Below are 19,615 nucleotides of genomic sequence, written 5' to 3'. Positions count from 1 at the left end.
TCCAGCGAGCGTCCCTCCTCAGCTTCCCACCTGTCCCACCCTGCAGGTGTGGGCCCCTGCTCTGGCCAGTCAGTAATCTTTAAAGCTTCTGCCTACCCCTTGAAATGCTGCTTAGTGATTTACCTGGGATTTGTTCTTTAAACTGTTTTTAAGCAATAGCTACAAGTATATTTGAAAATATCTCTATAGCTGAAGTTGCTTTGAACCTAATTTTTTCTTCAAAGGTAGGCAAAGCACAGATGAGCCAGTTTGTAATGAAGATGACAGTGTCTCTTTTCATGTTAGATAATTATTAAGTGTGGATTGGATCGTTTTCCTTTTAAATCAGTGTCTCACAGTGCTCGCGCACGATCTCCCCCATCAGCGGTGTCCCAGCTGTGTAGGAGCTGTGCTCCCCTCACCCCGTTCTGTCCTGGGCTCAGGAGCACGCAGCAGGGCGTGGTTTGTGTGTGGCGGTCTGTGTGTGCGTGTGGTTTTGTGAAAGTACACAGAGGCTGTTTGCATGCATTGTAACAGATTCCCCTCAGGCTCCCCGTAGCGCCCAACCCCCGGGGACCACCCATTTGGGTACTCGCCTCTTTCCTCCTAACTGCTGCACGAACTTTTCTTGGCTCAGGGACTTGGATGTCCCTCCCCTTCCCTGTTGTCCCTGTACCTTGCTGGTGTCACTCGGGAATGGGGGTGTCTGGCCACTCCAGGCTGCTCCAGACGTTTGCTTTTCCTCCTCTAAAGTGTAAGCTGGTTCCAGCTTCTGTCCAGGGTGGGAAATCCTTTCACATTTAATGTGCTGATCTCAGTTGATTAATGTACAGATTTCTTTTCTCATTAACAAAATTTTACTAACCTAAAGGGTACTTTATATTGTTTGTAGTCTCCCATTAAATAATTGAAATATTATTACTTTGTAAAGACCTCATTAATTGTCAGAGGAGAACATTTATAAGAGCATATAAATAGCACAGCTTTGTTTTATTTACAGAAATGATAAAAGTGGGTGATTATTAAAATATACAAGTGAAACCTTGGGATAAGACTAATAACCAAGTTGATATATCAAAATTTAGAGCATAGGCTGTTTCAAAAATTTAGAAAACACTTTTTTAAGACTTAATGAGAGGTTATAAAAACCAGGAAATAAATGAATGAAATCTAAAGCATTTATCAGTCATTTCAACTTTAAATCTTTAAGGGGGAGTGATGAATCTCATTTCTTTTAAACTAAACATGGTAAAATAAATCTTATTTAACATCCAAATTTGTGATTGGAGAGTCGAGTTTTACTGTATAGGCTGATTCTTCACATTCAAAAAACCAGTGAAACACGAGTGACATTTTCCTGGTCCCTGTATGCAGTTTCCATGTAAACTCTATGTGGGCTGTTTGTCACATCGCCAGCCATTTTTCAGCCAGCCATTGAGGAAGGTAAAACTTAAGTTTTAATGTTAACAGGGAAGGTCAGATAAGAACTTGCTGTGACATCTGGTTGGTATGTATATTTATTCTTTCTGGAAAGATGACTGCAGAATGGTAGGTGCAATTTAATAGCCACAGAAAATTAAATTTGGGGGGCTGGGGTTGTGGCTCAGGTAGTAGAGCGCTCACCTGGCATGCGTGAGGCACTGGGTTCCATCCTTAGCACTACATAAAAATAAAAATTAAAGGTATTGTGTCCACCTACAACTAAAAAATATGTATTTAAAAAAATTAAATTTTGGTCTATCCTTATAATAGAAAAATATGTAGGCATTGAAATACTGATATGTTTTTCTTAATGCTATGATATGAAAAAAATATTCCTAATATACTATTATGTTTAGAGGAAAAAATGCCTTTCATGCGATGAGGCCAGCTTAAGGGGCACGATGCCCCTGCTGCCTGGAGATGGCACTCCCTCCTGTTGCCTCTCCCTGCATTTCTCTGCGAGCTCACAGGAGAGGCACGCGAGGCCTGGCGTTTCCCTGCCTAGCCTCATTTGAAGTCAGCCAGGGCTGCAGCTCTGCGGGGTGCAGGCGTGTGTCTCTAGAGATGGCGCTTCTTGCCCTCTGCTGGGTGTGCTCTTTGTGCTGACCCACCCGAACCTGGAGTCAGTGGTAGCCTTGAAAACATGGCAGCTCAAGCTTGGACCCCTGGGGGCAGGGTGACTGCAAGCCTCAATTTCATAAGCAACATTGTGATTGCTATCAGTTCTGATATCTGTGATATGTGATGAGAAAATCTTAGCATTTAAAAAAATATATTTATTTTCATGTGGTGCTGAGGATGAAACCCAGGGCCTTGAACAGGCTAGGCCAGTGCTCTACTGCTGAGCCACAACCCCATACTCAAATTTTAGTACTTTTGGAGCTGGGGTTGTGGCTCAGCGGTAGAGTACTCACCTAGCATGTGTGAGGCCCTGGGTTCGATCCTCAGCACCACATACAAATAAGTAAATAAAGCTATTAAAAAAAAAAAAATTTTAGTACTTTTTAGGCCTTGTTACCATATACTTACTCTAGGTTCAGCTAATAGAGGGGACTTTTTGGTTTCAAAGGGGTTTCCTTATTGCACAGTTTGTTTTTAATAATCCTGAGTCATTCAAGTGCGTTCATTTTGCTATGGCCTAATCCAGGTCATTATTTTCTTTCACTGTTTTCTTTAAGTGATTTTAAGTAAATTTATTTTTTAAATTATTTTGCATCTCTCTATGTCAACTATCTTTGAAATTTTTATTTTTAGTCTATTTTAAAGGTGTACGTAAGAGGTAGGGGTGTGGCTCATTGATGGATTGCTTGCTTGGCAGGCACCAGGTCCTGGGTATTATACTGGTACTCTGTATGTATTTGATTACATGTTCTATAGTTATTACAATAACAATCAGAGAATCTGTGATTGAACTTAACATTTGAAAATTTTTGTTCTTTTTATACCTGCTAGACAGTCACTTAATGAAGACCCAATTGTTTAAACACAGATGAGAGTTTTACAGAAGCTGCATACAACGAATTGGGTCAATGTTATATTAGAGTTTTGATATCATGGTGGATTTACAATTGACAGTGGGTATGTGTCATTCTCTGGTAACTTTTTGTGGAATTCATTCTTTGACAATGTCAAAGAATTAGTTGCTGCATATAAATAAGCCCTATACTAGGCATGTTCACTTAAATTTTCCACAAATATTGGGGACCTTGTATGTGCCAGGCAGTGTACTGGGTGCTGAAGATTTAACAGTGGGCAAAACAGGTGGATCAGTTGGCATGCTTTGAAGAGGAATGACGGGACCTGCTGCTTATTTCAAGAAACATAGCCACAGTGTTGAAGGCACTCAGAATAACTTACAGTAGAAAGAGAACTCGTTCAGGGGGGCGTGGCATTCACACAGGGCACAGAGAGAAGTGCTCTCAGCAGGCGGGGGCAGTAGAGGTAGGAGTGAGTGCCTCTGGGTGGGTTTGAAAGAGAGTGTGTACCTGGCTAGTTCTAGGTAGGTTGGTTACTGTGCTTCTCGGGAGTGCTACTGGGGTAGATTGCGTAAGTCAGCATTTTAAAAGTTTGTGTTGTAAATTTTTATAGCTTTTAAATAGTTGGTGAATACATAATTGTTTATGTAAAAATGTGGATTTTAGGTCAGTTATTTTAAATTGAATGCTTGTGTGAAGAAATGGGATCTGTTTATTTGAGCTGTGCAGTGTAATTAGTGGCTCTTTTTCAAAAGACACAGTATACCCAATTTTTTTTTAAACTTTGAACGCATGTAAGTTTGGATGTTAAAAAATTGACCATCTGATTATGATGGCCAGCTTGAGGCCAGCCTCAGCAGTGAAGGATATCTTGTCTCAGAATAAAAAATGACAAGATCTGGGGAGTCCAGTCCAGTGAGAGTGTCCCTGGGTCAAATCCCTGGTATGGGGGGCGGGGAAGGCCATCAAAATCCTGTCACACACTGTTTAGCAAGCGCTGGCTAAACACAGACGTGGTGGCTGAGCTCCCGCTCTGAACCGAGGTGTGCAAGTGGCTTGTAGAAAGTAAAACAGGTTTCCTCTCGAAATTTCAAATGAGGGACCCTGTGGCCTGAATTTTCAAACTATATTTTGAGAGTTAAACTTAAAAATAATACTTCATATATTTGCCATTATGTTTTCACTTAATCTATTTATATCACCTTTGACTATTTGAAATCCTTACAGTAGTTTATAAACTGAGGTGATGTAGACAGTCTGGTCTTACTTTACTGGGGGTTTGTAATTTTTAAGTTATTTTCAGATTTCTTTCCTTGATTTTCCTTGAAACAGGGTTTCTAAAATGGCTTCACCACAACAAGGTGTTTAGAATGTTGGAAATTATTAATATGTTTTCCTGAAATAAAAGTATCATCCTCAAAAAGCAGTTTCATCTTGCCAGACACATAATTAGGTTCCAGTGGGGTTTTATTTGGTGCCTGTTGGGTTGGTACAGTTTTTTTACTGTAACAGCTGGCAGATACTCTCAGGTGACTTTGGCATTACAGGGAGGCCTGGTGGCAGCCAGCAGGACAGTAGTGTCATCTGTGTTCCCTGCTGCCGCAGGGCAAGGAGGTGCCTGAATTTTCAGCTCCACTCAAGGTTCCCCTTCAGATCCAGCACTTGGTTGGGTGCACGTGCATGCCTGTGACAGGAAGAGCCAAGTTCAAGGCCAGCCTCAGCAATTTGGTGAGACCCTGTCTCAAAATAATAGATAAAAAGAGCTGGGGAATGTAACTCAGTGGTAGAGTGACCCTGTGTTCAATGCTTTTCACCACTGGGGGGAAAAAAGCTCTCCCGTGGCCAGAAAGATTTAAAAAGACAGACAGACAGAGAGTACTGCAGCTGGCCTGCCGCTGTGCCAGGCAACATAACATGGTACATAGAGCTAGATGGGCAGGTTTTTCCTTGCAGTACTGGGGATGGACCTCAGGGGCACTCTGCCCCCAGATATACCCCCAGCCCTTCATACATTTTTTTATTTTGAGACAGGGTCTTATTAAGTGGCCCAGGCTGGCTTCAAACTTAGAATCCTTTTGACTTCAGCCTCCGACGAGTTGCTGGGATTTATAGGTTTGTGGCACTGTGCCCTGCTTCAGATGTGCATTCCTTCCATTTCTGAGAGTTGACCTCGTGGTTAGTGGACAGGACAGTAACTACCCCAGAGTGTGGTCCTGGCTGCACTGTGTGTGTAGTGGTGGGATGTGATCAGATTACCCCACGCTCTCTGCACCCATGTAGTTGTGAAGCGAGAGCAAGTTCATCCGCCCTAAAGCAGTTTCTTGCCGCATTTGACCCTCTTTTCATTGCTATTGTCTTTTAAACAGCAATTATTTTTCGCTTTATACGTACGATATTTGTTATTAAAATGGTATTCTTCACGATTTACACATGATGTTTAAATAGAACTCCCAGTGGCATGGGTTGCCTGGGGTTCTTTGGGAGGACTCTGGTATTGTAGACATACTCTGCAGGAAATTAGCATAGGCCTCCAACAGGTGTCTTCAGCCGTCTGTGTGCAGATCTGAAGGCCCATTTATGCATGTGTCCTTTGTTGCGTGAACCAGCATTTGTTTCATAAGTAATATAGCCCTGTTTCTTTCATCTTGTAAATTTTGTGTTTGATATACAGTTAATCCACCCTCCCTTGTTGATACATGCTTGGGTTTTCTATAAACTCAATGTAAGTATTTTTCATTCGAACCTTATTTGTCCTCCTGCTGTGTTTGGATAAATTTAGGTGAGTGTCTCTGTTAGAACTTGTTCTTGAAAAATCTAGAGTAAGATTCTAGGCAGCCATTTGAAAAATACTTGAGGAGATGGAGAATTTTATAATGTGGCATCTCAGATGGAGCGAACTAAAAACACTAGCAAGGCAGAGGAGCAGGCTGCAGCCGTGCACTCGCCAGAGGAGTGGGAGGTGGCGGCCTGGCCTGGAAATCTGTAGTGGCAGGGGTCCTAGGAGTGGTTCTTGATGCGCCTTGTGCCTTTGGTGCGAGAGGTTGACAGGCCTGGGCTGTCACTCGTGTACCCCGTTTCTCTAGTAATGACAGTTTTCTTTCTCAAGATGATGATTACTCTCCACCCACCAAGAGACCAAAGAGCAACGAGCCTCCACAGCCGCCTGTCGCAGAGCCTGCAAATGCCGGGAAGCGGAAAGTGAGGGAGTTCAACTTCGGTAGGTGGAGCAGGGCCTCTCCAGCTCTGTGCTGTGGTGACAGGCGGAGGCCCTCAGTGGGGACAGCAGCGCTGTGGTCTCTTCTGGAAAGTGGGCCCAGTCAGTTGGGTTCGTGAAGCCTTAAGCATGTAGCTTCTGGCGTTAAGCACAGCGAGCGGACTCTGTTGATGACTTAGCAATTATTTCTCTTAGCGTTAAAATCTCCTTTTATTTAAGGACTGTTTGACTTCTTGATTTTCATTTTTGTTTTGTGTGACTACCATCTGCTAATACACCAGTCCCCAGTCAGTGGATTAAGGGACTAAATAAAATATCCGTGGTGAATTGTATGTGTGAGCCATACTTCCAATAAAGAGAATGCTTATCTCATTTGTGTTTGAAAACAACATTTTATTCATTCATTCATTCATTTATTTCTCTATCTATCTATTTATTTATTTGTGGTGCTGGGGATTGAGCCCAGGGCTTTGCCCATGCTGGGGAGGTGCTCGACACGGAGTCACAGCCCCAGCCCTGGAGGCAGTGTCTTTAATATCCTCCCTTGTTAAAGTCACAACTACTAGATGGAGATTGAATTTTTGTCTACATAAATTTATTCACGCTTATGTTCTTTAAGACTCTGTGAAGTCGCAGCTACGCACTTGTCAAGTCTTACTTCCGCCCAGCTAGCACCCGCCTTGGAGGATTCCTGAGTCCCCTGGAGGCCCTGCTCTCTTGCCCTTGTTTTGTGGTGTTTAACTGCACTGGTCTTCTCTGACCTCCTCCTTGTCAGAAACTGAAAGGCTTTAAAACTGGGAGGTAGTCATTGGGAAGGGGTTTGAAAATAAACTTAAAAACGTTCCTTAAATCTCCTTTTGAAATCAAGAACCACAAAATGGGGAGAAGCCCTGGGAAAGCAGTGCAGCCTGAGGGAACTGGTGAGAGTCAGGCTCTGGGGTGGGCTCAGAGCAGGCGATGTGGGTCATGGAGGGCACAGTGGAACCCGCCTGCGCATCTGATACTGACCGTTCCTCTCAATTTCCAGAGAAATGGAACGCGCGAATTACTGATCTACGTAAACAAGTTGAAGAGTTGTTTGAAAGAAAATACGGTATGTCTGAATGGAAGAATTCTTTTAATTCTTGGTTGGAAGTATTTAAACAGTGGAGTTGGTGTTCACCATCCCAAGGTGAGGAGCGCATGGCCAGGGCTGTCCTGGAGCCTTGCCTCCCTCATACACTGTCCCCAACAAGGTCATTTACAGAGGTCACTTTCAGAGGCTGGATAGTGGAAACTTTATTTCTTAATTTCCTTAAATGCCTATTAACATTTCTTTTAAATGTTGAGTATCCACATTTGGGGATATCTTTACATATCATGACAAAGTCTTGGATTTTAAAAGTTACTTGAAGATGGTTTTCCTGAGCTGCTTCTGGTCTGCTGTGTTAATAAGTTCATTATTTATTGAGATGCCTGTATTTTCTGTTGTTGATGTATAAATAAGTTTGTTAGATTTCAGAATCTTGGGCTGGGGATGTGGCTCAAGCGGTAGCGCGCTCGCCTGGCATGCGTGCAGCCCGGGTTCGATCCTCAGCACCACATACAAACAAAGATGTTGTGTCTGCCGAGAACTAAAAAAAATAAATAAATATTAAAAAATTCTCTCTCAAAAAAAAAAAAAAAAGATTTCAGAATCTTTACTCCTTTGCTTTCCTGCTTTATCCTGTAGTTACTCTTATAATGGTGAAAGAAAAGCGATTTGTTATCACCAGCTGGTGTATATCAAATGCTCATCTAAAAAAAGCAATAATCATTGAAAAATGTCATGTGTTTTATCTTTTCCCCCTAGTCCTGGGGATTGAACCCAGGGTTGTATTCATGCCAGGCAAGGGCTCTTGCCTCCCATGAGGCAGGCTGCAAAATTCTGTAATACAGTTGGTTTTTTTGTTGTTGTTTTATTTTGAGCAGGGGTCTTATAAAGTTGCCTGGTCTGATCTCAAACTCCTGGGCTCGAGCAATTTTCTTGCCTCCGACTCCCAAGTAGATGGTACTCTATAGGTGTGCACCATTGCACCCAGCTCAATATATTGAAATTTAGCTTGCAAATCTATTATAATGTTTTCCTGCATCATTTAATTTCTTATTTCTTTTTTGTCTTGGTAATTGAACCCAGGAGTAATCTACCACAGAGTTATATCCCTAGCCCTTTTTTTCCTATTTTGAGACAGATCTCTGTTAAGTTGCTGAGGCTGGCTTTGAAATTGTGATCTTCCTGCTTCAGTCTGCCTACTTGCTGGGATTACAGGCCTGCACCATGGCGTCCAGCTGCCATTGAATTTCTTTATGTGAAGTTTTGTAGCATTAGAACTTATATTGCTGTTATTTACCTTAAGAAACTTGAACATAGTTTTTCTTGAATCCAGCAGTGCTTAGCCACTGAGCCATGTCCCTGGCCCTTTTTTGTCTTTTTATTTTGAGACAGAGTCTCTGTAAGTTGCTGAGAGGTTGGCCCTGACTTTGATCCTCCTGCCTCAGCCTCCTGAGCCACTGGTATTACAGGCGTGCCCCACCGTGCCTGGCTCAACATTTGTTTCTTTAATTTTTTTTTTTTAAGTTGTTGATAGACCCTTTTCTTATTCATTTATTTGATTGCGGTGCTGAGAATCAAACCCAGTGCCTCACACATTGAACCACGATCCCAGCCCCAACATTTGTTTCTTTGTCAGGGTCAACAAACCAATTGCTCAGTGAAAATCTAGAATTAAGAGTAAGTTTGCTAACTTTTCTGAAATGCTTTCAGTTATTTCCTTAAGGTTCTTTTAGTTTTCCTCCCACTTTGTCAGAGTTTCAATCCTGTTTTTGCATGTGCTTTTAATTGCTCCATTTCAAAGCAGAATACACATGACATACTTTGTGTGGAAGCCATGTGACATAGTGAGGAGACCACAGGCTCTGGGGACAGAGTGCCTGAGTGTGTCTCTGCCCTCTGAACTTTCTGTGAAGGGAGAAGGCACACCTTCCCTGCAGGTCTGAGGCTGCAGAGTGCTGCACATGGCACCTGCCCAGAAGTCCATGACCCGCGCCCTGCCCTGCTCTCACGCTCCGTTCTGGCTGTTCTGGGTAGAATGGCTTGGTGCTGACAAGACGTTATTGATTTCCACTCCCATAAAGTGTAGCGGAGGTTACGTTTTGAGCTTTTGTTGTGAATGTGATTTATTCGGTTATTTTGCATAGAGCAAGGAAAATAATTGTTTAGCAAATCTTGTGAAATTGCGATCACAATCTTCACATCTTATAATTTCAAAGCCAGTTGAAATGGCAGTTTCTTTAGGGCAGACATTTTCACAGGTCTGTAAATGTGTTTTTTAGATTCAGCATATCAGCAAAGGAGGGGCTGTGCATCTCCCTCGGCACTCATGTGTGGCGTGGCACTTGAAAGTTAATGTTCAATAAATAGGTTTCTGTTCAGAATACTAGTAAAATATGAGACTTAATGGGGAGGGCAAGCTATATCTGATTATTACTATTCCCCAGGCTTTGGACATTTCATAACTCTTGTATTATTTTACTGTTGAATAAATAAGTATTAGCAGAAATTTTTCATAAGTTTCTCCTCTTGTTATATAAAAGTAAACCTTTGTGAACCCACAACATTTAGACCACGTGTGTCTTCTACACGCTGCTGCTCTTCCCAGCACAGCCACCCCAGGAGTGGGTAGTGCTCCTTTCCCTTTCACACTCTGCCTCCATTTTCAGCAGAAAGTCTGGCTCCGTCTGCAGTGCCTTAGGTTAGGGTTAGGGGGACAGAATATGGGTTCCTGGGTGTTCTTTTAGTTGTCATGGACTTTTTTTTTTCTGATTCAGTTTTACTAACAGGAATAAGATAAAATGATAGGCACCCAAGAACAGTGTGTGTTTGATTATTACTTTCTACAGCGTGCTCAGATCCCTATCTTGTAATGACACGATTCCTTTCTCTTTTTATCGTTAAAGCTCAAGCAATAAAAGCCAAAGGTCCGGTGACGATCCCATACCCTCTTTTCCAGTCTCATGTTGAAGATCTTTATGTAGAGGGACTTCCCGAAGGAATTCCTTTCAGAAGGCCGTCTACGTATGGAATTCCTCGACTCGAGAGGATATTGCTTGCAAAGGAAAGGATTCGTTTTGTGATCAAGAAGTAAGACGCATGCACTTCACCATTTCTTGCCTTTGTTCTCATTAGGACGTGATCGACACTCATGAGCCACGAGGGTTGTATAAATGTTTGGGTTACTATATGTAATTTTATCTTCCACTTTTAAGTTGGTCTGTGTGAAGAATTGCCTCAGTATGCTACAATTGACTTTCGAACTTCAAACACTTGCCTCTACCCAGTGGGTCTATAATTGTCCTTTTCCTTCCATTTTTTGCTAGGTATACTAATGTATGTCTTAGTTTTAGTTCTACAAATTTCAAAGCATATGTGTAAATATATGAGTGTACAATAAAGGGCTGTGGGTATACCTCATGGTAAAGCCCCCTGGTTTTAATCCCCAATAACAAAAAAGAAAAGCTCTAAATTTTTTAGCATTGACTTTAAAAGTGTAGGGTTTTTTTTAATCTCAGAATTTAGTAAATGTTTTGTTTCACAGTTTATTAATATTATTCAGACACTATGAATTCTGCTGACATCATTCTATATGAATTTCTGACATATTTAGAATTTTAGTTACCAGTTGTTAGGTGTTGGGAAGTAGATAGTCTTGAAAATAATATAAAATTAAAGGATCTCAACAGGCGCGGTGGCACACGCATGTAATCCCAGTGGCTGGGGAGGCTGGGGCGGCTGGGGCAGGAGGATTGTGAGTTCAAAGCCAGCCTCAGCAATGGTGAAGTGCTAAACAACTCAGTAAAAACCTCTCTCTAATTAAAATAGGGTGAGGGACATGGCTTAGTGGTCGGGTGCCCTGAGTTCGACTCTTGGTCGCACCCCCTTCCCCCAAATTAAATAATCTCACGTAAAATTTTTGTAATATGCTTATTAAAATGCCTTTGGGTTGCGAAGGTGCCTGTTTTCCTGGAGGACACAAGATCCCCAAGGCACCTTAGGAGACTTTACAGTCACCATTCTGTTCACCCTGTAGATACCCAGAAACTTAGGTTTACTGTGCCCCAGAGTCCAGGAGGTCTTTTCTTCTTGACACCGGCCTTCGTGGCGTCAGTATGTACTCGGGTTCCCATCTTGCCACCTGCTTCTGGTGGTCCTCACTGCTCACTCTGCCTTTCAGACACGAGCTCCTGAACTCCACGCGGGAAGACCTGCAGCTCGACAAACCCGCGTCCGGAGGTGGGTCTCCAGTCTTGGCGACAGCAGAAGGCTGTGTGCCTTGGTCTCTCCTTTGAGCCACCTGTGGGGAAGGAAGGTACCACGGCCACTGGTGGGGTGCCACTGCAGGCACAAGTGTTTCAGAGTCCTCCAGAACCATAGCTCGCTTTCTCAATGGTGGCCCATCGTGAACAGTGGGGAGGGACATCCCGTTACTAGGTAGACAGAACTGAAGGAACCCTGCGTGTTCTACTTTTGAGAGGCAGAGTTTTGCTTCACCACCATTTTTTTAGTTGGACTGATCTCTCCTGGTCCCTGGGCCCCTCATTGACGGGCTGGGTGTGGCGACCGCTCCTGGGCCTGGGGGCTGGCCTTTCAGAGCAGGTGGCTGCAGCCCTGTGAGCGGGTCCTTCTTTGCAGGAAGTACAGTGTATTTCTTTATGTTCTTGTTTGCCTTTGTCTGGAGTGGAGGGGGGCAGGGGTGGAAGATGGAAGCCCCACACGGCTGGAGCTGGTGTCATGGAAGTACTCTGCCTGTGCGGTCACATCCCTGGACTTTCATTGCAGAATGACTTGCTTGTTCTTGAGTAAACCAGTTTTTTTCCTGGCTTTATTGAACTTGGTTTCATTGGTTGTTTTTTTGCTCAGTCAGCATCTCTTTAGTAATGAAGCACTCCGACATCTTAGAAATGGCTTAGTCACAAAAAGGAAAAAAATGACATTTTATGATCATGATATGTCACAGTCTGAGCCCTTAAAGCCACGAAATTGAGAAAATTTATGTACTTATTCTTACAGTCAAAGAAGAGTGGTATGCCAGAATCACTAAGCTAAGAAAGATGGTAGATCAACTTTTCTGCAAAAAGTTTGGTAAGTCTATTTTTTTCCAACTGAAGCATATTATACAATGTTTTTTTTTTTCTTTCTAATTTAAGGAAAGTAAGATGAATCTGATTCACCTTCAGATTTTTCATAGCATATTTGAAGATCTTTTTAGTTGTAGATAGACACAATACCTTTATTTAATGTGGTGCTGGGGGTCGAATCCAATGCCTCACAAGTGCAAGATGAGCACTCTAGCACTGAGCCACAACTCCAGCCCTAGGATTTTTTTTTTTTTTTTTTAAGGGGAGATAGTAGAGTGATTGTAAGTACCCTTTCCTAATGATTTTGTTTGGCTTGTTGTGCTGAGGATCAAGCCCCACGTCTCAAGCCTGCAAGGCACATATAAAGCCCCATCCCAGCCTGAGTGACTGCTTTATTTGTGCTGGTAATTTGATGAAAGAAATTAAGTCAGGCCAAGAACACAGAAATGCAGTGAGCCCCTGTGTAAACTACCAGGTGCAGAAAATTCAGTGTCACGTGCAGGGAAGGCCATATGTACTGGTGTTATGTAAATCCTTCGAATTTTTTAGAGCTCTGGACATGATTTCGGAGCGGGATTAGTAAATTCCGTTTTATGCTTTTTAGTTGTAATTTCATGCTATTCAAAAGTAGAGAGAAATAGCACAGTGACCCCCAGATTCCCATTAGTCCAGTCCCACGGATCCTTGAGATTCTGTCACATCTCCTTCTCTTGTCCCAGGTTCCTCTTCTTCTGTCTTTGCATGAATATTACATAGCAGATCACTGGCATCCTGTCACTTAGCCATTCTGCGTGTGTGCCTACGCAGCATGGACATTTCCTCATGTCACATCTGACAAAACCAAGAGCTGTTTCAGGCATTGGAATTGCAGGTTGGAGGCCCATCTGAGGGACAGCGAGAGGACAGCTCGGGATGTGGCTCAGTGGTAGAGTACCCCAGGCCCAGTCCCCATCCTGCTCCCACCCCCAGATTAAAACAATTTCCTGTATCAGCTCATCCAATCTTTAATTGAGTTTTTTTTATTTATCTGGAAAATAGCTAAAATATTTTTGCTTTGAATTTGGATCTAAACAAGGGTCATGCTTAAACTTGTTTTGTGCCTCTTTTAATCTAAAACAGTCTCAGTTTAGTGTTTTTATTTTTCATCCCATCAGTTCTTAGCTGAAAATTCTTTTCTTTTTTTCTTCCTCCTTTTCTTCAGATTTCCTTCCTCTTACCTCTCCACATTCAACTTTCCTTTATGCTTATTGTTGGTTTCGTTAGGGCAGACCTGCAATCCCAGCTGCTGGGAAAGCTGAGAAATGATCACAAGGTGGAGGCTTTGTCTAACAATAAAAATAAAAACTGCTGGGAGTGTAGCTCAGTGGTAGAGCACTTGCCTAGTATATGTGAGGGAGGCCCTCGTTTCAGTTCCTGCTAAGACAGAAAATACATATACTTTGGGACTGTATTAAAATATGACTTCCACACAAACTTAGTTTCCTGCGTTGCTTTAATTTTCTTCAGCTGAGGCCTTGGGGAGCACTGAAGCCAAGGCTGTACCGTACCAAAAATTTGAGGCGCATCCTAATGACCTCTATGTGGAAGGGCTACCAGAAAACATTCCTTTTAGAAGTCCCTCTTGGTATGGAATCCCAAGGCTGGAGAAAATCATTCAAGTGGGCAATCGGATAAAATTTGTTATTAAAAGGTAAGATTATCATCTGCAGAAACAGGTTTTTAAAGTGTTTCCTAAGATGCATTTGATGAAGATGGGCCGTTGTTTTCCTTTCAGTAGAACTCTTTCTCTATATTTAAAACCAGAAAACACCATTTAGCTTCATCTTCAGCAGGTGTTGGTGCAAGATGTACAGAACTGGGTCTGTCCTGCCCTTGACAGGCGTATGCACACACCAGAGCGCTCAGTGTCCCTGAGCATGGTCAGGGGAGTCGGTGAGGACAGCAGCACCTCCAGGTGCATACAGAATAGAAGGGTGTTTCAGACACCAGATGGCATAAGGAGATGGGAGGTGTCGGCTTGCTTGCATGTCTCTACATGGAGCCGTCCTGCATGGAAGGAGTGACGCCTGGCACCAAGGGCGTGGTGGTGTAGTGGACAATGGGATCCAGACTCAGACGATAAGCATAGGGAAGCCAACAGATGCATTGACAGTCGATGAAAGGTCTAGAACAGATTCTTCTTGTCATTGCTTGGGTCTGCACTTTCGAAAGAGAATTCTGGTTTGATAGACAAGGGTTAGTTTGGCTCATCTTTACTTACAGAAGGACTGTGCAATGGTAGACTGTCGCTTGTTGGTAGTTGTGTGTATTTATTGGGACTGAGAGTTAGAAGGGAGAAACTGTTTTGTGGTATAGCACCTTGAAGATTTAGAAATAGCAGTCTGCCTTGGTTTGGAGGAAAGCAATTATTTTGCACATTTAAGCATAGAGTGCCTTTGAAGACCTCCGTGTAATTCCATGTGAGTGTGTGAAGATTGCTATTTTCAAAATGAACTAGTAGCTGGACACAGTGATACTTGGCCTGTAATCCCAGAAGCTCTGGAGGCTGAGGCAAGAGGATCAAGAGTTCAAAGCCAGATTCAGCAATTCAGTGAGACACCTGTCTCTAAATAAAATACAAAAAAGGGCTGGGGATGTGGCTCAACAGTCAAGTGCCCCCGAGTTCAATTTCCAGTACCAAAAAAAAAAAAAAAAACCAAGAAAAACTAGGCACCCAAATGGTTTTATTTCACTGCAGAGACATATTTTAAAATAATTCGCAGTGTACAGCTACCTGAGAAAGGTCTTTAAATTGTTCCTAAATGCTCTGTCATAACATGATTCGTACTTTGACAGACCAGAACTGCTGACTCATAGTACAACTGAAGTCACTCAGCCAAGAACCAACACTCCAGGTAAGAGGGTGCGGAGTGTGTCCCTCTCCTTCCCTCAGACTCCGTCTTGGAGAGCTGTGGAGCCCTCCTTCCTGCCTCCCTGCCCGCGCCTCTTGTGAAGCTGGGCACAGGCACAGGCAGTGTGGACAGCTGAGCGTTGCTGTAGCCTGATGCTGTCTGGCAGCCACCTGTGCATCTGCCCATGCATTCTGTGCTTCCCTGTAGCCAGATTGGTGTGTTTCCCTCTGTAATCTCCACTTGGAACACAGGTGACACATGTGTCCTCTGACAGTCTGGGGTCTTTTACACTTGGAGCCTGTCTTGGTTCTAGCTGGCCACAGTGCATCTGTGCAACAGGCCCACGTGGCCAGTAACTTTTCATGTTAGACCAAACACACACAGAATTGTATCCCACTCCTCGGGCCCTGTTGTTAGTGAGCTCCCCCGGTGCCCGCCCTGCGCAGGGCTGAGGCCAGGCCCCAGTGGAGGAAGTGTGTTTTTCCTTCCCATCTTCTTGTTTATTGTTGCCCAATATCAGCAAAGGGGATGGTACTTTATAGATCTTTTGTGGTTTGGGGACACCAATTGTCAAGGTTCTGTAAATAGCCATGTGCAGTCTTCTGTGGCGTTCCATGTGCCAGCAAAGGAATGTGGACGGCAAGGTAAATCCCAAGTTTGCCTTGGGTGTCCCTGAATTTTCGAAGTCATCTTTGTGAATACCAAGGTGACCAGCGTGAGAGTCGGGTACATCTTGTACGTGTCCTGATGCAGCACCAAGAAGGGATTTAAGAAAACCATGAGTTTTGAGCCCTCTTGCAAGAATAGGTTTTTCGTCATTTACAACATAAATTTTAAATTTGAATTCTCCTTCCTGAATCACTTCTCATGTTTGACAAATACAGGAAAGCCTTCTTTTCCTTACTACCCAGGGTTTTTGTTTTTAAACCAAAATTAAGGGCATCAATGGAAACAAATTAATTCCATTCCTATGTCTACATCTAATCTAATTAATTAGATCTAATTTTTTTCCCCAGTCAAAGAAGATTGGAATGTTAGAATTACCAAGCTACGGAAGCAAGTAGAAGAGATTTTTAATTTGAAATTTGGTAAGTAGAACACATTGGTTATGTCTTCCTGAGCTTAAAAACAAATGAAGGCCATGTTCTGAATGAATTAAAAGTTCAGGACCTACAGAAAGTTCCAGAAGTTTGTGATCGTGTTTATTTCTCCTCTAAACTTGGTACATAAACCAAGCAAATCATTATTTCTTTTGGCTGCAGTGTTCTCGCATGTCACTGTGGGAGAGAAGGGAGGAGTGGGGGAATCTCAGACCCACTGTCTCTACTTCTGATCTGGCTAACACCTTCTTGGCAAATAGGTCTCCTCATTTGTTTCAACTTAGATTTGTTGACAGCAGTTTCCTGGTGCGCTGTCTTGAGAAGGATTCTGAGGAGGCTCAGCAAGAAAGAGTGTTCAGTTGATTGGGTCTGTCTGTCATGGAGAAGGAAGTAAGGAGTGGGGAGCTAGAGTGTCCTGGGCGTTCCTGTCCATCATGTAATACCTAGTGTTGGTGGCTGTGTCCTTGAGGAGGAGCCTTGCGTCCTCTGCCTCTGGCCACTCGGCTGTGAGTGCTGCACAAATGTGACCTGAACATCTTGTGTGCTTCAGTAGCCAGCTTGCACCTGGAGGACAGTCCTGAGGCGGGAGGTGCCGATGCTGGGCCCAGAGCACAGAGGCCATTTTGATTGACAGCACAACTGTGGTCCTCCTTTTGATTTAGAGTGTTAAAATGCTTCTCTAGAAAGTACGTAGGTTTTAGGATGATTCTCAGATTTTCACAGCATACTAAGCCTATTGCCTTCAGTCTTAAGGGGGATGTGGGTAGATTGTAGGGACATATTTGTGGCGACTTAAATATGTGCAGAACATAGTAAGTCGCCACAAATAAAACAAGGAAAGGTTTTTATCCACCACAAGTAACGTTCTCCTGCTCTTTTCAGCTCAAGCTCTTGGACTTACAGAGGCAGTGAAAGTACCATATCCTGTGTTCGAATCCAACCCGGAGTTCCTCTATGTGGAGGGTTTGCCAGAAGGAATTCCCTTCCGAAGTCCCACCTGGTTTGGAATTCCGCGACTTGAAAGGATTGTCCGTGGGAGCAATAAAATTAAGTTTGTTGTTAAAAAGTAAGTTGTTGGCTACCTCAGCCCTTTTTGGAATTGGTAAAATATTTCTACTTAACATTTTTTCTTAGAAGCGTGGGACTTTGAAGTCCCTGCTGGGAAAGCCTGGCTCTGGGCTGAAATCCTATCATTATCCATTTCCTCTGCAAATCTTCTTTTTCTTTTTCTTTTCTTTTTTTTTTTTTTTTTTGGTACTGAGGATTGAACTCAGGAGCACTTGACCGCTGAGCCACATCCCCACCCCTATTTTTGTATTTTTTTTTTTGAGAGAGAGAGAGAGAATCTTTTAATATTTATTTTTTAGTTTTCGGTGGACACAATATCTATTTTATTTTTATGTGGTGTTGAGGATCAAACCCAGCACCCTGTGCATGCCAGGTGAGCATGCTACTGCTTGAGCCACATCCCCAGCCCCTATTTTTGTATTTGAGACAGAGTCTCACTGAGTTGCTTAGGGCTTCACTTTTGTTGAGACTGGCTGTGAACTTGCGATCCTCCTGCTTTCTCTCCTGATCTGCTGGGATTATAGGCGTGCACCTGTCTGCAAATCTTTTTTTTTTTTTTTTTCTTCCTTCTGTTTTGAAAATTGGAGGCCAGCCTCGGGCCTGGGGAGGTGACAGGTGTGCCCCACTGCCTGGTATGGATGCCATGTGCTGTGTTGTTCCTGATACATCTTATGATGGCTGAACATTGTTGATCCAAGTTCTTCTTTACCTTCTTGCAGAGCTACAGTGGTTGAAGAAACTAATTTATTTTTAAATTTTATTTTTCAAAAACACTGATCATGGGCTGGGGCTGTAGCTCAGTTTGTCGGGTGCTTTCCTTGCATGCCCAAGGCCCTGTTCAGTCCCCAGCACCACTCACACACGAACACACACACCCAGAACCACTGGTCGTGGTCATTTACACTAACCGGCCCACCATCCAACTCTGTGTCCTGATTCTGACTTTTCTTTCCAGACCTGAGCTGGTCGTTTCTTACCTGCCTCCTGGAATGGCCGGCAAAGTAAACACTAAAGGTAAGAGGCGCGTGGCTCTTCCCCGCGCTCAGTGCTCTGGAACCTTCCTTGTCAATTTCCTTATGTCATACTTGAGCATGCACCATCTTGTGGGGTTTGGTTTATTTGTCGTTTAGGTATTTTATTTAATGTTCCTCTTGTTCTTTCTCTCTCTCTTTTTCTTTTTTCTTTACATTTCATTGAAAATGTCATGTTTGCAATCCTCCTTCATTCGTGTTTCCACAGCTTTGTTGAGACTCAATGGAGGATTACACTACCAGTTTAATTCTTCAGGTTTCTTTGAAAAGAACCAAACTGTATGAATTTTAATACTCTGCTTTTATAAAGCATCCCCTTCTATAATTTTTTTAAACAATATACAAAAGTAATCGTGTCTTATTTTACAGCATTGCAGTCCCCTAAAAGACCACGGAGCCCTGGGAGTAACTCAAAGGTTCCTGAAATTGAGGTCACGGTGGAAGGTAAGGCCATTCCTTGGCAAGTTCTATTGATTCTGCAGTGTACTAGTTATGTGAGTTCACTGGTTGTAGTTTTATGCAAATGAGTTTTTATAGACCTGGTCAATTTCAGAATGTTTTTTAATTAAAATAAAAAATGGAGACAGTAGCACATGGAGTTTTTCCCTTATCTTTTTCACCCTCTTTCTGCCTTTTTTTTTTTTTTTTTTTTCAGGGAAATTTAGGGATGGTTTAAGTAGTAGTGCTTTGGAATAAAATAGTTTTTACTATGCCCTCAAGTTGCCTTTCTTCTTTCTGCTCCAACTGGGTCTCTTGTCTTCTCATTTCCATGGTGTTAAAATACTCAACAAAGCACCGTACGTGTTCCTAAGCTGCTGGTACGCAGGAGTGTTGCCTGCTGCCTCTGCATTAATGAGAAGGAAATAACTGCATTGGGAGGATTCTTTTTGTCCTGGGTTTTTATTTTTTGTTGTTGTTTTGGTACCAGGGATTGATCCCAGGGGCATTAACCACTGAGCCACATCCCAGACTTGTTTTGTATTTTATTTAGAGACAGGGTCTCACTGAGTTGCTTCATGCCTCACTTTTTGCTGAGGCTGGCTTTGAACTTGTGATCCTCTTGCCTCAGCCTCCTGAGCTGCTGGATTACAGACGTGTGCCCCTGCACCAGGCCTGAGTTTTCAGTTTTGCATTAAGAAATTGCTGCATGGGGTTGGGGTTTGGCTCAGTGGGAGAGTGCTTGGCTAGCATGCTTAAGGCACTGAGTTTGATCCTCAGCACC

At 43.0% G+C, this 19,615-nt stretch overlaps 1 protein-coding gene across 13 annotated transcripts in view; it reads left to right on the top strand.

Annotated features, from left to right (window-relative positions):
- Gtf2i (general transcription factor IIi) overlaps positions 1 to 19,615 on the top strand; it is a 96,432-nt gene that overhangs the window by 61,757 nt on the left and 15,060 nt on the right. For all 13 annotated transcript variants that reach the window (XM_048789899.1, XM_015491408.2, XM_048789897.1 and 10 more), the window contains 11 exons: positions 6,043 to 6,153; positions 7,178 to 7,243; positions 10,126 to 10,309; positions 11,400 to 11,458; positions 12,236 to 12,307; positions 13,810 to 13,993; positions 15,139 to 15,197; positions 16,211 to 16,282; positions 17,177 to 17,360; positions 18,318 to 18,376; positions 18,763 to 18,837. In XM_048789899.1, coding sequence (XP_048645856.1) covers positions 6,043 to 6,153; positions 7,178 to 7,243; positions 10,126 to 10,309; positions 11,400 to 11,458; positions 12,236 to 12,307; positions 13,810 to 13,993; positions 15,139 to 15,197; positions 16,211 to 16,282; positions 17,177 to 17,360; positions 18,318 to 18,376; positions 18,763 to 18,837 — 1,125 coding nt within the window. The remainder of the gene's footprint in view (positions 1 to 6,042; positions 6,154 to 7,177; positions 7,244 to 10,125; positions 10,310 to 11,399; positions 11,459 to 12,235; positions 12,308 to 13,809; positions 13,994 to 15,138; positions 15,198 to 16,210; positions 16,283 to 17,176; positions 17,361 to 18,317; positions 18,377 to 18,762; positions 18,838 to 19,615) is intronic.

Source organism: Marmota marmota, unplaced genomic scaffold (assembly GCF_001458135.2).
Source record: "Marmota marmota marmota unplaced genomic scaffold, marMar, whole genome shotgun sequence".
NCBI lineage: Eukaryota > Metazoa > Chordata > Mammalia > Rodentia > Sciuridae > Marmota > Marmota marmota.
Note: the sequence above shows the minus strand (reverse complement) of the source record. Positions and strands in the feature narration are given on the sequence as shown.